The sequence below is a fragment of the Acinonyx jubatus genome, chromosome A2 (genome assembly GCF_027475565.1).
Source record: "Acinonyx jubatus isolate Ajub_Pintada_27869175 chromosome A2, VMU_Ajub_asm_v1.0, whole genome shotgun sequence".
Taxonomy (NCBI): domain Eukaryota; kingdom Metazoa; phylum Chordata; class Mammalia; order Carnivora; family Felidae; genus Acinonyx; species Acinonyx jubatus.
In genome coordinates this window covers 15085603-15110338 of record NC_069383.1, presented here as the reverse complement: position 1 = coordinate 15110338, position 24736 = coordinate 15085603, and the positions used below count along the sequence as shown (strand labels likewise).

The 24736-nt window shown below is 41.7% G+C and overlaps 1 protein-coding gene across 5 annotated transcripts in view; it reads left to right on the top strand.

The window, feature by feature from the left end:
- The first annotated feature begins 17848 nt into the window (after window positions 1–17848).
- Window positions 17849–24736, top strand: part of UBN2 (ubinuclein 2) — an 86439-nt gene continuing 79551 nt past the window's right edge. For 3 of the 5 annotated variants that reach the window (XM_027075572.2, XM_053218022.1, XM_053218020.1), the window contains exons 1-2: window positions 17849–18322; window positions 23991–24083. In XM_027075572.2, the coding sequence (XP_026931373.1) occupies window positions 17849–18322; window positions 23991–24083 (567 nt within the window). The remainder of the gene's footprint in view (window positions 18323–23990; window positions 24084–24736) is intronic. The other 2 variants (XM_053218023.1, XM_053218021.1) reach the window with 1 other exon arrangement.

Genomic DNA, 24736 nt, shown 5'->3' with positions numbered 1-24736 from the left:
ACTAGATGAACACAAGCAGCCTCTGGGTGCGTATGGAGTGTGTGCTACACGGTCAAATTCGTGCTTTTTGTTGCATCAGACACCCTTTAAATGCAATCTAGGGGCGCCTGGGTGGCACAGTCGGTTAAGCGTCCGACTTCAGCCAGGTCACGATCTCGCGGTCCGTGAGTTCGAGCCCCGCGTCGGGCTCTGGGCTGATGGCTCAGAGCCTGGAGCCTGTTTCCGATTCTGTGTCTCCCTCTCTCTCTGCCCCTCGCCCGTCCATGCTCTGTCTCTCTCTGTCCCAAAAATAAATAAACGTTGAAAAAAAAAATTTTTTTTTTTAAATAAAAAAAAATAAATGCAATCTAGATGCCATGTTCACCTAGGGACCGTGTCGGCGGTTGGGGGAAAGGGAAGGAAGGCAGCAGCCACAGCAGGCCCACCGCTCAGGCCGCGCCTCTCAGGGCAACACACTGTACGGAGCTCGGATCTAGGGCATGAACTCGGTGACCCGACTGCATGAACTGTGCATACATTTTATGCATCCTCGTTTTCGTACATTCATTCATGAATTCGTGTATTTATTTGGTCACTTCCTTACCCCACTGTGTCCCAGAAAAGATTGGGATAAGTTACCAAAATGCATGTGACAAAATACAAATAGAAGGCAAGTAAGAGTAAAAGAAGCCCAGAGTAAAGGTTCGAACACAAAAGTACCTACCAGAGTTACTAAAGATGGGCCAGAAGTTCACCTTCAAACTTCCTACCAACCGAAGCAAAGGGTGAAATATAATCAGATACAAAATGCACGGTTCATCTGTGTGAATGAACTCCCTAATGGGAAGAAAAAACTGGGTTCTCGGTGATTTCTGATCGTTCATGGGGTCCTGAATTAGGTTTTCTGTACTATAACTTAACACATTAACTCTCTGCTTAATGAAATTTCAAGGGAATCTTATTGCTTTCCTACACATGTACGAGTCATTCCTATTATGTACAATTAAATAATTACACTTGCCCTTCTATTTTTAATTTCCTCTATAAACATAATTATACTCTCCTTTGCCGGTTTTTGACCGAGGAGTAGTTATTAATATGGTGGAGCTGAGACATGTTATTCAAGTTTTTAAAATTACAAGTGGGAGTGCCTTGACTGGCTCAATCAGTCGAGTATGCGACTCTTCATCTCGTGATTGTGAGTTGAAGCACCATGTTGGGCATGGAGCCTACTTAAAATTTAAAAGAATAATAATAAAATAAAATAAAATTACAAGTGTATGTTGGGATGAAATGCGGGTAACAGTGACCTAAAGAATAATTACAAGGTGCTGTAAAAGCAGTGAAATGATAGGAGGAGATTCGACAGGGAAACACTGTGGAGTAGGTTAAATAGAAAAGGCTCCATGGTGCAAGTGAATCTTAAGCTGAAACTTGTATAAAAACGAAGTAGAGAGTAAGTAAACAATTGTGTCAGATGAAGCATAAAAGGAGACGTGAGAAATACTTACAGACGGTTAGTCTCAACTTTGTTTCAGTTTGTCTATTTTCATATAATTTGTTCTATGAAAAACAGTACGGCCTTGGGGCGCCTGGGTGGCGCAGTCGGTTAAGCGTCCAACTTCAGCTCAGGTCACGATCTCGCGGTCCGTGGGTTCGAGCCCCGCGTCGGGCTCTGGGCTGATGGCTCAGAGCCTGGAGCCTGTTTCCGATTCTGTGTCTCCCTCTCTCTCTGCCCCTCCCCCACTCACTGTCTGTCTCTCTCCCTCAAGAATAAATAAACGTTAAAAATAATTTTTTAAGAAAAAGGCCAGTAGAATAATAAAAATTTTAAACTAAAGAAGAAAAAAATGAAGAGACCTTCAGTTTATACCGAACAAAATTAGTAATTCCTACAAAATTAATAATACCTTTGTATCATCTAATACCCAGTCCTTATTCAAATTCCCCATTGTCCCCACAGTAGTTTTCTAGAATTAGGATCAAAACTAAATCCAGCATCGCAGGCAGCTGTTAAAACCCTTACATGTAGGGGCGCCTGGGTGGCTCAGTTGGTTAAGTGGCTGACTTTGGCTCAGGTCGTGATCTCGCGGTCGGTGGGTTCGAGCCCCGTGTCGGGCTCTGTGCTCACAGCTCAGAGCCTGGAGCCTGTTTCAGATTCTGTGTCTCCCTCTTTCTGACCCTCCCCCGTTCATGCTCTGTCTCTCTCTGTCTCAAAAATAAATAAATGTTAAAAAAAAAAAATTAAAAAACAAAACAAAACAAAAAAACCCTTACATGTATTTGTTTAAAAGACATCCCCTCCCCAATTTTCCCCAAGCCATCGATTCAGGAGAACATTGGGTTATTTGTGTGCTGGAACATCCTACATTCTGAATTTGGTTGATTTCCTCCTCCTAGGATTATTGAACTTGTTCCCATATCACTCAAAGTGCCTTTAAATGGATAGATCTAACAACTGAGTAGATTCGAGCTGGATTATTTTACGCTGCTTAGGTGGCAGGTGCTATTGTGTACTTCCTACTGTGTCATGCCAGGAGATCCATAGTGTCTGGTTCTCCCACTTTCCAAGAATCCATTCTTCTCACTAGTAGACCTCTATCACCAAAAAAAAAAAAAAAAAAAAAAAAAAAAAAAAAAATTGGAGTCAGTTACCATTATTATATCTTTAATTTTATCAAGAAATTTCAGGAAATTTGTTTTCCCTCTTATCACATAAGTAGCTACATAATACTCTCAATTTGGCCTCTTGGTCTGCAAAGCCTAAAATATGTATTATCTGGCACTTTATATTTTTTGAAAGTTTTTTTAAATTAATGTTTATTTTTGAGAGAGAGAGAGACAGAGTGCGAGCAGGGGAGGGGCAGAGAGAGAGGGAGGGAGAGACAGAATCCCACGCAGGCTCCATGCTGTCAGCACAGAGCCCGACGTGGGGCCCTGTCTCACTGACCCTGAGATCATGACCTGAACCGAAATCGAGTCCGCCTTTTAACTGACTCAGCCACCCAGATGTCCTGACACGTACTTGGTTGAAGCCGAGGAAATTCTGCTGTGGTGAAATACCGTTTTAAATTTTCTAATTTTTTTGGCCTTTGCTCTCCTGTGAGTTGCGACTGCCGCAGTGACTGGGTAATCTGCTAATGTGACTAGTATTCTCTCGCCAGTGCTATCATGTCATTACATAAAAAGCATAATGTTTTGCCACCTGATCTGACACAAAATAATTCACACTCCACTGTGCCTTAAAGGCTGAGGACCCATTATTGGAGTTTCTGTAGTTACCAAGTGTGTGGATCCTAATTATCTACTAAAGAAGGGAAAATGACCACTAGGTGGGTCTGTGGACCAGTGGACCCAAAGTAAGATAGACTTTGGCCAGGACTATATTCATTGGCTGGGGCCTGCACTCCAGCAGCGGGGTCGTGATACATTCTAGGACCCTGTGTCTCACAGTCCTCAGAAGAGCTGGGTATTCCTTAGTGTCCTGTCATCTGAGAAAAAGGCCATAGGTCCCTTTTGGGAAAGGACTGAGGAAATCATGAAATACAAATATATGAACTCATACAGTTCTGTGAGTTTTGGCAAATATATACAGTCACGTAACAAGCACCAGAGAGATAGATTGATGGGTTTTTTTTTGTACAATACAAACTATTTTTCATAGAGAATCCCAGGTTTAAGTTTATGCTCACTCTCTTTGGTCACGACCACTATTCAGAGGCTGGGATTTGACCCGGGCATTTGTCCAGGGTGGCAGAGAAACGAAAAAGGAAAATTATAGCGACATCAATGACAACAAAAAGAACGAAAGCATCTCGTGTGGGGGAAGGTGGACACAAGTTGCAAACAATCCATCAAAAATACGATCGATAAATGGCGTTGGACTTCTCAACAGCAACTCTGGAAGCTATAAAACAATGCTACAATGCCTTAAGAATTCTGAGGAAAAGTTATTTCCGCCTAGAAATTGTTATTCAAATATGTAATAGAACAGATATCTTTTCAGACATGTATATAACATAAAATTTTCTCCTGAATTATGTGCTAGACCAAGAATATGGGAACAAACTAAGGAAAAAGATGACATACCATCTGAGAAGTGGGGGCTCCAAGTTAAGAGCAGGTGAGGGGAAGGCCCAGGATAATGATGGGGGACATACTTCAAGACAGCTGTGCACAGTCCCAGAGATCAACCAGTACAGACTGGAGCGGGTCAGAGGCTCCAAGAGAGACGCATTCAAGATTAAATAGGATACCTCATTTATTAACCTATGAGAAGAGAGTATTAGAGAAGCTCTCAAGAAAACCAAGCAAATGAGAGGATTATTAAAATGTGCAAGGAAGGAAAAGTAATCATAATGCATTTCATGGTTCAGCTGTAAAAAGCGTTTATAGCTCATAAAACTGTAAGCACTGAACACTGATTCAACCAAAATCTGATCCAACTGTATTAGGAGCAGGGGGGTTGGAACGTGTCTGTGTATGGGGTTGTGCGTGAGAAAAACCTGTCTTCATATTTCATTGCACTACAATAAATGAAAAAAAAGAGGGGTGGCTGGCTGGCTGAGTCTGAAGAGCATGCAACTCTTGATCTTGGGGTCGTGAGTTCGAGCCCCACGTTGGGTGTAGAGATTACTTAAATAAAATGAGAGGGAAAAAAAGGGGGCGCACCCTGGTAGCTCAGGCAGTTAAGCATCTGACTATTGATCTCGGCTCAGGTCATGATGTCACAAGTCAAATTGCGTGATCAAGCCCCGCACTAGGCTCTGTTAACAGCTCAGAGCCTGCTTGGTATTCTCTCTCCCTCCATCTCTGCCCCTTCCCTGCTTGTGCTCTCTCTCTCTCGCAAAATAAACTTAAAAAAAAAAAAGTCTTCAATTTAGTTCTGATAAACAGAGGAGGCCGGCAAACCAAAGAATTGCAGAGACAAGCCATATTTGCAGGAAGCACTTTGCCCTGTAGCAGAGAAGGCAACATTGTGAACGGCTCCACAGCTACTCGCCAAAGGGGTGGAGAAGAGTAAATGCAGACCCCTGAGTCATAAGCTTAGTACCTGCCAGGTGGGCACATGGCCCTGGGGTCCCCGGATATGCATATTCACCAAAGCGGCTGGTCCAGGGAACCTCAGCTTCCTCAAAGATGAGCAACTCACACAAACAAATGGACAACACAACTAAAGGTCTATAGAAAATTAATACAAGAGAAAAGGAAGGAAGAAGGAAGTCAAATGCTAAACAAAAATACCAGCAGAAAATTGGTAATATGTACATGAAAACCATAACCAAGCATTTCACTCTTACAGAAAGGTAGAAAATAGTGGTAGTTCACTGAGATATCCTCTTTAAGGTATCATTAAAGGTAATAAATCAAATAGTATATAAGTATATCTTGCAATACCAAATTAAAAGAAGAGAAAATACTGAGGTATCTGGATGGCTCAGTCGGTACACTGTGTGATTCTTTTTTCTTCTTCTTTATGCCACTCTTGATCTCAGGGTTGTGAGTTAGAGCCCCACGTTGGGTGTGGAGATTACTTAAAAATTCAATCTTAAAAACAAAAAAAGAAAGTCCTAAATTTCGTCATTGGTCATAGAATGGAATTACAGACAATGTCCAAAAGAAATTGAGGATTAAGTGCACTATAACATTATCCTATTAGAACAAAAACATAAACCTTCCAAATTACCAATGCGGTAACAAACACAAAGCAAGAGATCAGTTCAAGGGGGATTTTTAAAGAGGTTTAAAGAAGAAAGCATGACATAAAATAATGTGTCAGATCTATGCACAAACATACCTCTCATGTCAAAAATACTAATGGACTCCACTCACCTATTACAAGAAGAAGATTGGCAGATTAGATCACAAAGCAAAACCTAACTCTGCTGTTTACACATAAGTAGTGGTAATAAAAATATGGGTAATAGTATAATTGGGCAAATGCAAATAAAAGGGAGCAGGTGTCACAACCAAACAGGGTTGAATCCAGGTCAAGATCATTAAGCAAGTCAAAGAAACACAATTTGAATGACAAAAGGCCCATTTCTCAGTGAAGATATAACAGTTATGAATCTGAAATGGAAGAAATAGCATCAAAAAACAAAAATGATAAGAGTTCTAAGGACAGTAGTAATAAAAGATTCCAGTTCACAATGGTTGAAATGAAAAAAATGTAAGTAAAAGCATAGAGGTAACTTACGTATGACAACTAATAAGGAATATATTGTTAATGTAGCTTATGCCTTGAAAAGAGACTGACTTCCTTTTCCAGAACCCATAGAACATTCAATAAAGCTGTCAGTAAATTAGGCCACAAAGCAAACAACATCAAACATTTACATAAGTGCTTACTATGCCCCAGCTACACATCTAAGCACTTCACACATACTAACTCAATTTAATCCCCACAACTTTAAAAAGTATGTGTATTATTATTCCCCCTTTGCAGACCAAGGCACGGAATGCTGAAATTGCTTGTGCCAAAGTCACAGAGGTAAGTTAGTAACCAAGAGTCTCAAAAATAAAACCAATGCGGGGCGCCTGGGTGGCTCAGTCTGCTAAGTGCCCGACTTCATCTCAGGACATGATCTCACAGTTGGTGAGTTCGAGCCCCGTGGCAGGCTCTCTGCTCTCAGCACAGAGCCCGCTCTGGATCCTCTGTCTCCCTCTCCCTCTGCCCTTCCCCCACTTGTTCTCTCCCTCCCTCTCTCTCTCTCTCAAAAATAAACCTTTAAATAAATAACTAAAAGCAATGCAGAGGTTTTCAAATCACAATGTCATAAGTAGAAGTTACCTACAAAACCGAGAGCTCTGCCACCTAAACATCAAAAAAAGAAAATAAAAAGCCACTTAACCAACCAACCAGAGGCACCTGGGTGGCTCAGTTGGTTGAGTGTCCAATTTGGGCTCAGGTCATGATCTTGCGGTTTGTGAGTTCAAGCCCCACGTTGGGCTCTTCGCTGACCGCTCAGGGCCTGGAGCCTGCTTCAGATTCTGTGTCTCCCTCTCTCTCTGACCCTCCCTTGCTCTCTCTCTCTCTCTCTCTCTTAAAAATAAACATTAAAAAATCAAAAATAAATAAAAATAAACCACCACCCCACCACCAACAAAACAAACAAATTGCAAATAAAAACTTAGACAAAAACCCTCTCTTAATTTTAGGGTAAAAGAGAAAAGCCAAGTTGTATTCGAACTGGATTGGAGATAAAGTTCAGAGGACAGGTGAAGGCCTTTGATTTTTATATTAATATACAGAAAAAAATAAAAACAAGTGACCTAAGCAACTTACCAAGAAGTAATAAAAAGCGGGGGGTGCCTGGCTGGCTCCCTCAGTAGAAATGCAACTCTTCATCTCCCAGTCATGAGTTCAAGCCCCCCATTGGGTGTGGAGCCTACGTAAAAAAAAAAATAATAATTAAAAAAACTAAATGAAGTAATAAGAAGAACATTGAAATAACATAAGGACTCTGCAAGAAAAACTAGTAAACTCTGAAATTAATTCATTTAAAACCAGAAAAATGGTACAACTAATAAGTAAGTGAAGGGGTTGGTTGACTGAAAAATGATTAACCTTTAGCTAATGAATCAAGGTGAGGGATGGGGAGGAGCACACACATACAAAATGTTACAGCTCTTGGATAAATTCATACAAGTGGAAACACTTGGTTAAAGAAAGCATACACAAGTATTCTCACAGACGGTGCTGAATCGCTGTGCACACAGGTTATTCCGATTCCAGTCTCCACCAGCATATTTAAACATATTTAAGATATATGTATTTAGTTATTAAGTACACTCTACCCCCCAACGTGGGACTTGAACTCACGACTCCAAGATCAAGAGTCCCACGCTCTACCGGCTGAGCCAGCCAGGCACTCCTCTGCATTGGTTTTTAATGTTTATTCTTTTATGAATTCAGTCTTTGTCAGAAGTGGAATCAGTGTTTTGCTTGAGTCATGAAAAGAAGCTGTAGGCTTTTCCCCTATTGTCTATACTGTACCACTTTACATAACAGTAAACCTATTGTTCTATAAACGCCTGGTGGAATTTTTCTGTGAAACTGGATGGTCCTGGTCTTTCTTTGTTCTTTGGCAACATTCTTGATTTCTTCCATAGCAACTGGTCTGGATTTTTTTTGTCATCTCTGGAATTAGTTTTGTTATACGTGATGTGTTTTCTATTCTAGGATAAATCATCACCGTGATTCACAATGATTTTACCACAGAGTCATCCACGCTTTCTGCCGTCTCGTGCAGTGGAAATCAAGTGGATTCCTGGGAGGCCCCTTACCCTTTCTTGGAACAGTGTCCTGTCCCCCACCCCCATCCCCATCCACCTGATCCCAAGTTCCTGGTAGCCATGCTTCTTCACAGTTGTTTGATCTGGGGGTGAGCACCTGACCCAAACCAGGCCAGTCAGAGAACCTTCTCTACAATTTTCGTAGAGTGTAAAATTTTCCTGTCTTCGTCTGGGCCGGTCGCTCCAACAAAGATGATGTAAAGAAAAACTGGAGGAAGTATAACAAGGCCATATTTTTAATCCTGTAACTTGGGGAGCAGAGAAAGCTAGTCACAGAGAAAAGAACGCAGAATGAAATAGATCGGAAAGAGATGCAGAAAGGAGACAGAAGGAATATTGTCTGGCATCACGCAGGTTTTCTATCCCTAATTCTGGTTCCATCTTCTTGGGGACTGATTGCAATTCCTTCCCTTTGCTTCTGGGAGATATTCTTGCATCTGCTTTATAAACTGCTCTGTGTATTCAACCCATTTATGCTGATTTCCTTTATGACACTTGAAAACAGAAGTTCTCATATTACTCGGTTCTGAATAATCTACTATTAGCCCACTTGGTGGGGCATGGTCGCCCATTCCATCCCCCCAGGTCACTGCAGTCCATCTCAAAGGCCATCACCATGCTTTCCCTTATTCTATTTACCCACCACCTCATCATCCGTAAGTGCGTTTCCTCCATAACATTTCCCTAACTATTCCAAACTTTTTGATTTCTCCCTTCTCTGAATGTCCATGTACCACCCGCACATTCGAGGAAGAACTGAAAAACGTTGGCCCGGCTATGCCAAATAACACTCGAGGCTTTTTCCAACTCAAGCATCTGACTTTCACACAGAATCTTCTGGTCCTTGGGCTTCTGCAGTGTGAAATTCCCATACCCTTGCCGCATGGGTACAACCTCATGAACCTGCTCAAGACTGAATCTACTATTAGTTTAGTATTTCGTTACTCATAGCACAATTTGCAACAAAACAGTTTCTGCTCAAGGGAACTGTTCCTTGTGCATTCCATAACTTTTCCATTAAAATTAGAAAACAGGAAATCATTACACTTTATAAGCATTAAAGCTGAATAAACATTCAGAATATCCATTAATACATACACTGTATACTGGGGTGCCTGGGTGGCTCAGTTGGTTGGGCGTCCGACTTCGGCTCAGGTCATGATCTCGCAGTCTGTGAGTTCAAGCCCCACCTCGGGCTCTGCGCTGACAGATCAGAGCCTGGACCCTGCTTCAGATTCTGTCTCCGTCTCTCTGTGCCCCTCCCCCGCTCTCACTGCGTGTCTCTCTGTCTCTCTCTCTCAAGAATAAAACAAAAACGTTAAAAAAATTAAAAAATACATCCACTGTATAAACAAATTGTGGTATATTCATAACTGAAATGCTACACAAGAAAAAAGAATAAACTACTGGTAATATGCCACGGATGAATTTCGAAACCATCATGTTGATGGAAAGAAGCCAGGCGTAACACACACACACACACACACACACACATACACACACACATATGTACATACTGTGTTATTAAGTTCATACTGTGTGATTCTGTGTAATGTTCAAGAACAGACAAAAGTAATATATGCTGGATAGAAATGTGAATGGGGCTTACTTTTGGGAGGATACTGAGCGGCAAAGGACACGAAGGACCTTTCTGGGGTGAAGGAGATCTTACCTATCTGGAGTGAGTACTAGGGTAAAGGGCTGTGTACAAAAGGAAAAGCTCTGGGGCGCCTGGGCTGCTCCACCGGTTAAGCGTCCAACTACTCTTGATTTTGGCTTGTGTCACGATCTCAGTTCTTGAGTTCGAGCTCCGCGTGCAGAGCCAGCTTGGGATTTGCTCTCTGTCCTTCTCTCCCTGCCCCTCCCCCACTCGTGCTCGCTCTGTCTCAATGAATAAAATATTAAAAAAAAAGTGCAAGTATGCATTTTCTTGTATGTTAAGAATTCCTAAATTAAAAAAAAAAAAAGATGCAAATGTTTAGTTACCAGAGGCACAGCTAGACTGTCTCCAACCCATATAAACCTCTTCTGTTTCTACAACTGGCTGTGCAGTGTCTCTCCCCGGATCGCTTTTTAGTTTTGTGAATATACATCCAGAGATATTTTATGTATATATACATAATACATCATTTCTCCCAGAAAGAACACAGTGTTCTTCCTCTTTTTACACAAATGGTAGCATATTGAAGGTTGTTCCTCCTATTGCTTTTTTCACTTAAGAGTAGACCTTAGTGATGAGATTTTTAGAAGATTGCATAAAATTCCATTGTATGGATCGTGTCATCATAAGAGAAATGTACACGAAAATCACTTAAATAAATATCTCAGCTTGGCAAAGATCAAAAAGTTATATTGCCAAGGGTATTGGGAAATAGAAACCCTCATGCATTGCTAGTGGAATATAAACGGATACTTCCTATAGAGGGCAATTTATTAAATTCAAAGTGCACGTATTCTTTGATTCTACAGTTGAGTCAGGTTGAACAGACTACATTTGCGGAAAAGTTGTTTGTATTTCCTTTCCTGTGAACTATCTCTTCATATCTTTCTTCACTTTTCTATTTGGTTATTATTGTTGGTGCTCCTTGATCTGTGAGAGTTTTTTACAGATTAGAGACAGTCACCCTTTGTGAAATGTGTTGCAAAATTGTTTCAATTTTGTCATTTGTTTTTGACTAGTCCTGCTTTTCTGTCATGTAGCAATTTATTTTAAATGGTTGAATTATCAACCAGACTTGGAAAGGGCTTCCCCAGTGTGAGATTATTTTTTTTTTATCTCAGTTGATTTCTTCTGAAGTTTTTATTTCAGTTTTTACATTTAAAACTTTGAGTCAGTAGAAATGTAGCCTTTCATATGGCGTAAGATACAATTTTATTCCTGTGTGGACGGCTACCCAGTTGTCTTTAAAAACAAACAAACAAACAAACATTTTTTTTTACATTTATTTATTTTTGAGAGACAGAGAGAGACAGAGCATGGGTGGGGGAGGGGCAGAGATAGGAGACACAGAATCCAAAGCAGGCTCCAGGCTCTGAGCTGTCAGCACAGAGCCCAACGTGGGGCTCGAACCCACAAACTGTGAGATCGTGACCTGAGCAGAAGTCGGATGCTTAACCGACTGAGCCACCCAGGTGCCCCTTTTAAAATTTTTTTTTTTTTACATCCAGTTGTCTTAATCTATTTATTGAATAATCCATTATTTCCTCACTGATTTGAAATTATTGTATATTCAACAAGAGAAAGACAGGAAATGGAAAATGCACAAGTGGAAAAGTGGAAAATGATTATAAACCGGCAATCTGCAGAAGAGAAAACTTAAAAGACCAACAGGTTCTCTGAAGCAATGCTCATCTCCCTTAGTCATCAGAGAAATGCAAGTTGGAATAATAAGGACTGGCAAGAATTAAACTGGATTCGGTGGTGGTGGTGGTGGAATGGAGGGCTGAAGTGATATGGGAACCCTTATCCACTTGTGCTACCATCCTGAAGAGCGGTCCCTCAATGCAAATGTGTGTCCTAGGACTCAACGGTTCTCACCCGAGCATGCGTCCCCAAAACACATTTTCACACACATCCAAAGAGCATATGAATGTGTTCATAGTTGCACTGTGGTGGTGGTGGGGAAGCAGGAGATAATTCGAGGCTTCATCGCTAAGAAAATAGGCGAAACATGCTACTGCAGAGTACTCAAAAGTTATAGGCGCGCCTGGGTGGCTCAGTCGGTTAAGCGTCCAACTTCAGCTCAGGTCATGATCTCGTGGTTCATGGGTTCAAGCCCCGTGTTGGGCTCTGTGCTGACAGCTTGGCGCCTGGAGCCTGCTTCAGATTCGGGGTGTCCCTCTCTCTCTGCCCCTCCCCTGCTCGTGCTCTCTGTCAAAAAATTAGTATACATTTTTTAAAAAAGTTATAAACTGGTGTATCATTACACACAGCAACATCAACAAAATATGATGTTGAGTGAAAAAGAAACAGAATGAGATATGTAACATAATAAACTTACTGCTAAAAATATATGCATATAAAATCACATATTACGAAGTCACATACAAACAAAGAGTTAAACTTCATAATTTCTGTCATTGGAGATGAGGAATGATATTAAGGTGAAATTTCAGAGAGGGAGGGAAGGAGAGGTTGAGAAGGGTCTTGAATAGACCAATGATAATAATGTGCCACATACCAAGTAAGATTAATTCAACGTTGTCTGAATTGAAGAAAACAAAGCCTCGAGGTTACCAAAAATCTCCATTTTGTCAAGCCAGGGAATCATCTCCCTGCCATCATCTTACTAGACTTGGTAGCATTCAACAGCGAGTTGTCTACCCACTTTCTTGAAATCTTTTCTCCTTCTTTGAAAAATGTTTATTATTTGAGAGAGAGAGAGAGAGAGAGAGAGAGTGAGTGAGCCGGGGAGGGGAAGAGAGAGAGAGAGAGGGAGAGAGAGAGAATCCCAAGCAGGCTCCACGCTGTCAGCACAGAGCCCGATGTGGGGTTTGATCTCAGGAACCGTAAAATCACAACCTGAGCCGAAATCAGGAGTCCGACGCTTAACTGACTGAGCCACCCAGGGGCCCAGAAATGCTTTTCTTCTAAGATCATGTTACTTTTTTACTTAAAATTTTCCAATGGCTCTGGTTTCATTTATAATAAAATCCCAACTCCTTACACCGTTGTGTAAGCTGACTCTTAAATCCCTCTCAGATTTACCTCTTACATCTCTCCCCGCCTTGCTCACTGTGCTCTCAGCCAGTCTGACCTTTCTCCCAACCCACCAAGTTCACTCCCTTCATACACTTAGACTTGCTTTTCTTCCTCTGTGATATTCTTCATTTGGATCTTCCCGAAACATTCTGGTCTTGATTCAAATGGGTGTTCCTCAGGCAGAACCAACACAGGAAGGATTACCGTAACATTGAACTATGGTCCATTCTACCTTTTGCTGTCGATTGTCGCTGTTATTGCCAATTAAGGTATTTCCTATTGTTCAGCTCCAAAAGGCAACCATCTTACCTCATTCATTTTGGGGAAGGTGGGAGACAGGAACTTGGGGACAGTCCTGCTGCTCTGGCTGTAGGATATACCACTAAATTTGGAGCACCAAAGAGTGGGGTTGGTGTGTCCCTTTTCCATAAGTACACTTCTCCACAGGTGCAAGAACACCACACCTTGGATTGAACTTTAATCCTCAACACGAGATTTGAGAGTTTGTAAAATTATTACATTGCTGTGCTAAAGATGTGGTGGACGGTAATTTTGCATGAAAAGGGTATGAGTAGCTTGATCTCACAGGATATTTTATATACAACAAAAACGTAACGCCTGATCTTATAGCATTACAGTTCAATAACACTAATAGATATCTTAGATAATCTAAAATCTTAGACAAAGGTATTCTAACTTTGCACTGAAGAGGAATTGAATTTGGGGCACCTGGGTGGCTCAGTCAGTTAAGCATCTGACTCTTGATTTCAGCTCAGGTCATGATCTCGCGGTTCTTGAGTTTGAGCCCCACGATGGGCTCTGTGCTGAAACTGCGGAGACTGCTTGGGATTCCTTATCTCCCTCTCTATCTCTGCCCTTCTGCTGTTTGAGTTCTCTCTCTCAAAAATAAATAAGCATTAAAAAAAAAAAGAAGAAGAGGAATTGACTTTGACCTCTTCCTGGCCTCCTCAAAGGCCCTTACTACTGAACAGGAGTATTTAGGACTTCCCAAATTCCCAAGGAAATGCATCGGTACCCATGCTCTGCCCCTAAAACATCCCAAAAGTAAGAAAATTAAATTTTCCTCATCTATTCAGGTTCTAATAAGGTGGTTGCTAAGGTGGCTATCGGTTTCAAACTGGTGATGGCAACCAGTTAGAAGACTGTGAAATCAATTTTGAGGGTCACAAGCAGCATTTTTAAAAAATGAACTAGGCTACAGCAGCACTTAATTGAATCGAAAGTTCCAGTGGCCACACTAATCCTGGATTATTCAAGGCTGGAGTGCAGGAGGGGAAGCTGGTAGATAAACAGTTACCTCATTGGAATTCCTGGGTTAATTTGTTGTACAGATAACAGTGTAGAGCCTAATTTTACCTATCACAGCCTGTGATTTATGCAGTGAAGTACAGGAGAAATTTTACTTGCTGATAGAAAAACCAGAATTTTCAATTGAGTGTCAATGAAGAACTTAAAGTCTGTTTTTGGAGCAAGGGGTGTCATCACGTATGATATGTGTGTGTGTGTGTGTGTGTGTGTGTGTGTGTGTGTGTGTGTGATACATATCGTGAATGTGTACTATTTATTAATCGAGTTGGTATCAGTTGTTCTCAAAGAAGTTTCTTTGTTATTAGAAGAAATAATAACGTGAGAAATATAGAGGCACCTGGGTGGCTCAGTCAGTTATGCATCTGACCTTGGCTCAGGTGTGATCTCATGGTTGGTGAGCTCGAGCCCCACTTCGGGTGGGCCCCACTTCTCTTTCTCTCTCTATGCCCCTTGTGGGACTCTCTCTTTCCCTCTCTCTCTCTCTGCCCCTCGCTCACTTTCACCCTGTCTCTCAAAAAAGAAAAAAAAGTAAGAAAGAAAAATACAGAAATTGTGTTTGTTTATTTTTAAAATTTTTAAAAATATTTATTTATTTATTTATTTATTTATTTATTTATTTAAAAAGCTTATTTATTTGCTTTGAGAGTGAGCAAGAGCAGGGGAGGGGCAGAGAGAGAGAGAGAGGGAGAGAGACAGAGGAGAGAGAGAATTCTAAGCAGGCTCAGTGCTCTTAGCACAGAGGCTGACACAGGGCTCAATCCGACGAATCCTGAGATCAATTCCCAAGCCAAAATCAGGAGTCGGAGGCTCAATCGACTGAGACACCCAGGCGCCCCCATGTTCAAGTTTAGCTGTTAGATTTGGAAGTGCAGTGAAAATACTGAGAAAAATACGTTATTCTAATAATCAGAAAACAGACTTTACATTTCAAAGAAGAAAAGATAATACATTTCCAGCAAAGAGAGCTTAATAATACCTTCAAAAGTAAAAGGACATTTGAAAATACAGCATGATCAACTTGTCAATAAGCCCTAAAAAGATGTTCTTAAGGAAACGGGCATTAAGTTATTGGCACAATTATCAGTTGCTTCACAAATATTAATGAGGAACACAATCTTTGTGTTTAGCTGTGGCAAAAGAAAAATGGTTTAGCGCTAAGTGCTAAAAAGCTGCTTCATCCAATATGTTGGTGCGTATGTTTTTGGTGGCAAACAAGCTGATAAGTTCAAAGCTATACTTCCTGGAAATAACACAATATCAACTCAATTATCACAGAACCTTGAGAAGAATCAATGATTCTTACGCAGTAACAGTCCAACTAGATGAGAGTACTAATATTGCAAATTATATAATACTTTTATGCCAGATATGTGCAGCAAGACAATTTTATAGAGGAGTTATTGTCTGTATGGAGAAAGATATATTCGCCACTAGGAAATAGCATTTAAGTCACTAAAAAAAAAACGATACAATTTATAATGGAATTGCAAGTGATGGGACAACAAATAAAATCAGGAAACCATAAAGATATAAAAATTATTGAAAACTACTAAAAACAGAAGATAACTTGAAATAGTAAATGAAAACAAATGTATAGAAGATTCATTTGGTCTTCAAAACCTTAAATAATTTTATTAAAGTTGATGTCTATGAGGAGAATAAATTATTGGGGATTAGTACCTCATTTACACAGAAAAATGATGGCCATACATGAAATTAATAATCATTATGTTGGATTAAGATGAAAGAATTTACTGCAAAGAAAGCGGATTCACATTACTATTCACAATGCCTATGTATACGAACTAAGAAATTCAGTTTTGACTCATTTGAAAAATAAAGTTACAGATCAGGCTCAATGGTAGACGAGATGAACGTGCAGCATTACCCTCATGCATTGTGGACTGAAATAAACCTATGAACAGGCAAGGATGTCCACAGCATTAAATAAAATCTTCTGTGCTATTTATATGGATTGGTTTGTACATTGTATTATAAAACATATTTATGCTGTATTAATTTTGTTCTTTATTTTACACCATAAGGTAAGTTCTGTGAAACCTGTATTTCAGCTATGTATCTGTACGTATACTGGGTTTCAGTGTAGAATCTATTTCTCACTGGGAGTTGTGAGAAGTTAGAAAAACACTCAGTACGTTAGAAGTTGGAAGATTATGTTGGAAGAGTCACACGCCTGCAGAACGATTCAGCCCACAGACCACCAGTTTGCTGTCTGAGCTAAGCTGTGGAGGCTACTGGATACGAGTTACCGTACAACTTACTCTGTAGGAAAATACTGAGTGTCTAAGACGTCATACTGACTCAATGAAACGGTCGCGAATTCGTGGTAACATTGTTAATCCGGTTAATAGATTTAACAGAAGGCGTGAATTCTCTTCAGGATTTGGAGGGGGGAGGGCCTCAAATTTGCTTTCTGGTTCGTGGATTAAAATGGACAGTAACTCTCATCCTTTTAAATCTGGATTCCAATTAGTTTATCACACGTGTGCCTACAAGGCGTTCCCAAACAAGGCTCCCCTCCACCCCGAAATGGGTCATTTAGCATTCCACTTGCAGAGAGTACGTTCTCTAAAATACCACCAAATCCTCCTGAGAAGTTTTCTATTAATTTCAACGGTTTAGGCTTTGTGGACGAGCCCAGAACTGTTCATTTACCCAACTGCAAAATGGTACTGCTCATTTTACGACCGTGCCACACACAATCCCCACCGTGGCCGGGCGACAGCAGTCGGTCGAGGAAAGGTAGGCCTGTGGGAGTCAGTGTTGCGCTCTGCGGAGGGAAGCCGCAGGGCGAGTCCGGCTGGAGTTAGCCATTTCCTTTCTTCCCTTGGTATTTCGGGCAGCGGGGCGCTGGGCAGACAGGCACCGCAGCTGGTCCTCGCGTCCCTCAACCCTTTCTCCGTATCCGCCTCGAGTAACCAGCTTGACAACCCCAACTCATTAGAGCCGAGTGCCGGAGGAATGGGCCGGACAGGACCCAGCGCCATGATTAGGTCAGTCCCAGGCGCATCCCGACGCTGGCTCTTTGCTGAGCCCCACGCGCGCCTCGGGTTTCCGGGTGCAAACGGGAAGCTAGGGAAACCCCAGACCCCTCCCTTTTAGGAAGGGCGCAGACGGCGTCTCCGTTTCCAAGGAAACCGGCCCTGCCACTACGTCACTTCCGCTGACCTGTCTGGACTCCAGACTGTTGGGAGGAAAAGAGGAAAACTGAGCCGCAGCCACGACGGTGGACGCGAGCGTCTCCTATCTGCGCATGCGCCCGCTCAGCGGCCTGCTTCTATTTATGTGGGGTATCCAACATGGCGGCTGCGGCGACCCTGGTGATGGCGGTGGAGCCCATCAGAACATAGTGGCTGGGAAGGGGGCACGGTCCGCACTCACGGTGGCGTCGGCAGAGACGACTGAGGGTGGTGGAGGGAAGAAAAGCGACGGAAAGCAAAAGGAAGGGCGGGCAGGCAAACAACTCGGCGTAGAACCGAGCGCCGGCTCGAGCGAAGGCACAGGGCCAGAACAGTGGGGATGGCGGAGCCACGCAGAGTAGCGTTTATTAGCCTGTCACCGGTGAGGCGGCGCGAGGCCGACTACCCGGGGGCCGAACGCGAGCCCGAGTACCCTCGCGAGCCCCCCCGGCTGGAGCCGCAGCCATACCGCGAGCCGGCCCGGGCGGAGCAGCCGGCCCCGAGGGAGGCTGCCCCCCGGTCGGACGTGCAGCCCCCGCCGCGGGAGAAGCCGCTCCCCCAGCGCGAGGTCAGCCGCGCCGAGCCGCCCATGTCGCTGCAGCGCGAGCCCCCGCGGCCCGAGCCGCCGCCGCCGCCGCCGCTCCCTCAGCTGCACTTGCAGCCGCCCCCGCCGCGGGAGACGGCTTCCCGGGCCGAGCCGCAGCAGAGGCCGCCGAGGGAGACGGTGCGCCTGGAGCTGGTGCTCAAGGATCCCACCGACGAGAGCTGCGTGGAGTTCAGTTACCCGGAGCTGCTGCTGTGCGGAGAACAACGGGTACAGAAGATTCCTCCCTCACCCCCCAGACCCTGGGAGTCTCAGGACGCGTCCGCCTCTCCCAGTGGTTGGCACCTTCCGACGCCCACTTTGCGCGTCTCGGGTCGCCTGGGAGGGTGGGCTGGCGGGGGCAGGGGCCGAGAGGGTGGACGAGTGGTCGGTGCTGCTTTCCCCTGCTCCCCAGGGTTGGCCAAGGCTCCCACCCGGCTCCGCCGACCCCCCCCCCCCCTCGCTCGCCTGCTCCGAATGCCGCTCGGAGCCGGTTTTCCTCTGCAGCTTTCGGGACCTCAGAATTTATGTTCCTTTCTGCTCCCCATGCAAAATCTGGGAGCTCTGCAAGTTACGTGGTTGGGTTTTCCTTGTGGAGCTCCAGCAGTCATTCCAGTAGAAAGGAAGAGAAAACCTTGGGGGACACGCCCCCCGGTCGGAAGCCCAGAGATAGTGTAACCCCTCGACATCGTCCTCTTCACTCTTATGTTTGGCTCTGAGGTGTGCTTGCGAACGTTGGGTATTTCTCTTAATTGAAGGGGATTTGAAAGTAATCTGAAAAATTTCAGACTAAGGATTCCGCTCTAGGAATCAAGAAGTGGGTTATTTGGTTACTTATTTTCCTCTCTCATGTTGCTATTGGTAAACCTATTTAGCTTTGTTTTCTGTATAGTTTGTTGTTAGTGTAATTGAATGGGAAGGTGTCTTTGGCGCCTACCATCATACTTTTATTTGAGTGTTTATCATTAGTTTATAGGTCCGCGTTGGAGGATGGTGTATTGGCCATGGTGATTTTTGGAGAACAATGAAAAACATCTTAGCTTTGAATTTTTAGAAACTGTTGAAAATCCATAGGTATGCCTTTGATGGAACTGGTGAACAACGAAGATAGGAGAGAGGTTTGTTGCTAATTGTAATCTTTATTGTAGGTTTTGGTGATCTTTAGAAGTAAACTAGAAAGGGAAATGATAGAGTAAAAGCAGTAAGAACAATTTCCTCTGTCGTTTAGAGATTATGCTCTTTATTAGGTTTGTTTCAGTACAGACCTAATGGACTCAAGAAGTCATTTGTTTTGTTTTTGTTCTCAACTATCTTTATAGTTGAGATGAATGACTCTTTAGTTTAAAAATATATTAATGTCACTTGATTTTGTTTATTTTAAGGCCAATGAATCTTTTGATCATTATTTGTAAATATTGTGTGGTCAAATCACTTTATTATTATTTTTTTCATGTTTATTTTTGAGAGAGAAAGAGAAACAGAGCATGAGCAGGGGAAGAAGGGGCAGAGAGAGGGAGACACAGAATCTGAAGAAGGCTCCAGGCTCTGAGCTGTCAGCACAGAGCCCAATACGGGGCTTGAACTCATGAGCCACGAGATCATGACCTGAGCTGAAGTCAGACGCTTAACTGACTGAGCCACACAGGTGCCCCTAGGTCAAATCATTTTAAATGTTTGCAACCTAAATGAATTGGCAAGGGTAGAGATCATATTGGCCATGTCCACATAACATTTTATCCTTCAGACTCACTTTAGTACCCCTCCTTTTTATAAATTTGATGTTTCTTTTTTCCAAAATAATTTTGAAAATACTGGATTGGAGCATTTTTCAAGTAAATTGTATTTGATCTTCTCATCTAAGTAAGTTTGCTGTTTGACTCCCTCATCTACTTCATACATTACAGATGAAAAGCATCATATTTGGGTAAAAATACATTATGGTAGCTAATATTTACTGAATTCTTCCTATGTGTGTGCTAGACACAGGTCCGAGTAAGGTGTATGGCTTATGGAATCAGTCCAGCAGAGCTCCTTGGGGTAGGAACCATTGTCCCCACTTTGCAAATGAGGACGCAAATGCAAAGTGCTTGTATGTAATTTTGTTAGTATTTCTTTCCATACTAGTACCACTTGTTAATAAAACAAAACTTCTCAAAATTGTATAGTTTAAAAAAATTTAGAGGATCCTGCCAAAATGAACTAAAATGAGAGTTATAGTAGAAATAGGGATTTGTTCTGATCCTCTTAATGCTATGATATTCATTCCATGATAAAGTAATAGTAGATATTTATCTTTTAATTACGACCAAAAAAAGTTAATTTTGACCCCCTACCTTGTTTGTTAACCTGATAATATCAGAACTACTAGTTTCATGTAATAGGAGAAAGATGAATAATTCAGTTTAGTTTTTCTGTTTATGCTCTCAATTTTGGGATATATTGGTCACTTTTTCTTGTATATTCAGCCATGTATCATTTGTTGTATTCTGAATAAAAAAACCCCCATGGTTTATACAATGCACCTTTGCAACCAAGATTTGCCAGATTTACCTATGATAACTCCCAATAACCTATTTTTAAAGGAATTGTAGGAAACGTTTCTTTAAATGAGGTTGTCATATTTCCATGAAAGGAAATCCTAGCAATAGAAACCAACAAAAAAAGTAAAATGAAACCAACAGAATTGATCTGCAAAGCAGTGATTCCCAAATTTGGTTTTTCTTCCCTCAGGAAGAGTCCAGTTATTTTTAAGGATGTTATAATCTTTTCAAAATAGTTTTAATGTTGAGTTTTTGTAATTGAAAAACTTACTGTGTAGCAGAGTTTGAGTAGAAAGGCAAGGAAAAGACATTGTGTAAAATTAAAAGAAAAAAGATTCTAAATTTTGAAATAGCCATCTATCACTGAATAAGATTTTAGTTAATAGGTGTAGGTATAAATCTGTGTCGCATGTGGATACCATCTTTATCGGGATACATTTAAATCATTCCCCTTCATAGATACAAAATGAATAGTAAAACCCTGATTAACCGAATGCAAACAGAATTGTTGCATATTATTTTTTATTAATGAGGCAAAGCGCAGTTAAATGAGTGTATGTTGGCAAAATACGAAACACAAAATCCCTTCTTGTTAGGTTATAAGGACGCAGGTTAGCTAAACCCTTACCTTGTTATCTCTGTGGACTGCTAAGCCCTGATTGAGGTGGTTCGGGATGATGACTGAGGCATGACAATTGTCTCCTCAGAGATTAATGTGTTCACCATTTCTGGCTAAAGGGAAATAGTACAGTTTAGATATAAGTTCTGGCAGTAATTGCTATGCAAGTAATTTTTGTTTAACTTTTAGTAAACCAGGGAATCAGTTAACTAGAGCATCCATTTGTGAATGTGATTAATTGAACATTTAGTATAAAAAGAAAAAGAGGGGTGCCTGGGTGGCTAATTGGTCAAGCGTCCGACTCTTGATTTCTGGTTGGGTCATGATCTCACGGTTGGTGGGGTTCGAGCCCCACATTGGGTCAGTGCTGACAGGTGGAGCCTGCTTGGGTGTCTCTCTCTCTCCCTCTCCCTCTCCCTCCTTCCCCCTCTGGCTCCCTCCCTCCCCCTCCCTCCCTCTCCCCCCCTTTCTGCTCCACCCCCACCCCATGCGCGCGCGCGCGCGCGCGCGCGCGCGCGAGCGCTCTCTCTCTCTCTCCCCCTCCCCCTCCCCCTCTCTCCCCCTCCCCCTCTCTCCCTCCCTCTGTCTCTCTCCCTCTCTCAAAATGGATAAAATAAACTTAAAAAAGGAAAAAAATGATTATGGTGTTAATATAGTTATACTTTTACAGAATTCTATGGTATCCCATTGTCATAGTGCATATTTTCGGTAACGTGAAAGATCTGAAAATGGTGTTAATGAGTTAACATCAAAGGACAAAATTATTATAATGTTTATGCCTGTGGGTAGCTCATAATTTTGATATTTACTGATTTTCAAATCTTTTTTTCCATCGGAAAACCATAAAGCTTACTTAGAGCCTTGAATTGTGGGTAGGGGTTGATTTCTTAACTGTGAAAGGAGAGTGAGTCAGTTTTCTTAAATTTATTTTTACAGACTGTCAAGAGTAAGAGATTTATTTTTGATGTCTCTATGAAGTCTACACAAAATCTTATAAAATGGCACATAAGGTGATTCTTATTAAAAATATATGTCCGTGTGTTTATATTTCACATATAAAACGGGTCAGACCAACAGGAAGACCTAGTGTTTAGACTTCACAGTGACTTGAAGCATAAGTTCATAATGGCAGTCATGGTGGTTGCTCTCTGTCCTTAGGCTCAGGTTAGGGCTGTATCCTGGACATGCTTCATATTTCTTATTTCATTATCAGTCTCTTCCTGCTGGTTTAATTATTCCTTTCAGGTCATATGTATTTTTTCCACAGGTAACTCCTACTGGGATAAAGGATTCTGTAAATATATTACTTATTGCAGTAGATAATTTTACAAGTTGATTCTAAGATTACTTCTTTAAGCTTTAAGAGCATCCTTTTATTCTTATACCCTAGGTCTGATGAATTGTTTTGTATGAATTCTGTTCATATTTTTCTGTCATGTTTTTAGACTGATCAAACCTCAGCCTTTATACCCAGGATGAAATATCTCTGTTCCAAAGTGTGCAGACCTTTGTCCCTGCTGAATTTTTTTCTTCAGATTCAGCTGAATCTGTATCCAGTATTTCAGTTGTGATATACTTTATCTTTAATTCCTGAAAATACTACCTCAGTAAAAATACCTAGCCTTCCTTTTTTAAAAAATTAACTTTCTAGTCAGTTGTTCATAATTGGGTACAAGTAGAATTTTGACGCATATGCAGCTCCTTGTTTCCCCTTTTTTGGGCTGAAAAACTATATATATATGAAATGTGCCTGCTAAAATAGTAAACCTGAGTAAAGGATGTGATTTATGTTTTTGTTTGTTTCGGTAAATGGATGGCAAATGTGGGATCCGAGCTGTTTGTGTGGTTTTTTAAAAACCATGTATTATAATAAACTTTGATTCTTCCCTGCTAGAAGGAGGCCATGGTAATGTAATCTATTTGCAGCTACTTCACTTTTCTAGCTTTGTTTGCAAGTAGTATGTATTCCCTGAATGACTATCCATTGATAACAAGTAGGTGATGGGGCACCTGGGTGGCTCAGTTGGTGGAGCGTCGGACTTCGGCTCAGGTCATGATCTCGCGGTTCGTGGGTTCGAGCCCCACGTCGGGCTCTGTGCTGACAGCTCAGAGCCTGGAGCCTGCTTTGGATTCTGTGTCTCCCCCTCTCTCTGCCCCTCCCCATGCTCCTGCTCTGTCTGTCTCTCTCAAAAATAAATAAACGTTAAAAAAAATTAAACAAACAAAAGTAGGTGATGTAGGTAGAGGTGTTGATGCCCGGCCTCAGCAGAAGGCTATAGCAGCTACAGATACTCTAGTGACAGCTCAGGGCAGATGAATCAGCGGTGACACTGATGAATAACGAGGTGATCCTTTGAGAAGCATTTCCTGACCAAAGCAGTTATCTTTGTTGGGAAGATCTCAAACTAGAGTTATAAGTGGGATTTTTGTTTTTATCTCATTTTCTTGGGGGATTTTTGGCCTTTTTATTTTGGACATGGTGGCCATAGATCATTCTGTAGGAGGAGACAAGTTGAATTGTTGAGCTGTTCACCGAAAAACTTGAGAATGTGTGAGAATCCATTAAAACTGCAAGTGTTATTTTGCTACAGATGAACATTTCTTTCTGGTTTCTTTTAATGCTTCTAACTCATTTGTTAATATTTGGAAATTTTGACTCTCATTAAATTTAAGGATGTGTTTGCCTCTGGTTGAAGCAGTACTAATACTTTTATTTCTTTTCCCATTTTCTTTGAATCAGAAGAAGCCCATTCACACAGAAGACCCATTTAATGATGAGCAGCAAGAGAGGCAAGAAGTGGAAATGTTGGCTAAGAAGTTTGAAATGAAATATGTGAGTATAATATACTCTTCACTAGGTCAGTTTACCCTGTTGGCCTTTTTTCCTCCTGTGACTGGTTGGGAGGGCTTATAATACCCACTGCAAACCTTATTTTGCCCTTATAAATTGCACTCCTTATAGAGTCCAGGTACCTTGTTTAACTTATATTTTCTCCCATCCTTATAATAACACCACATACTAAGTAATATTGAGTGCGTTTTACACATGAAGAAACTGAGGCTCTGAGCTCAAGATCACACAGTGGCAGGAACTAAGCTACATATCCATCCGTGTGTGTCTAGCTCTGATCCTTTGTCTTTCCACTGCCATTGAGAAGACCACTTTAATTCCCTTGGTGTAGTATGTCTCAAGTTTTCATGCCTCTTTAGACTTTAAGAGAATGAATGTGTGTACTTCTGGGCCCTGGGGATCAGAATCAGTCAGAAGCAGCATGAAATTTCTTTGAAAGTCTGTTGTTTACCTTAAACATTCATGTACATTTTAAATCTGTGCCATGAATAGATTGGTATTGGTTTTAATGTAAAAATAAATTCTCATGACCTGATTGTGAAGTTGCTTAACATTTTCCTCAAGTTTTCTAGTAACTGGGTTTGTAGGAAAGCCCTCTCCCCTCCTCACTCCTGATGTTTATCCTATGACTTGAC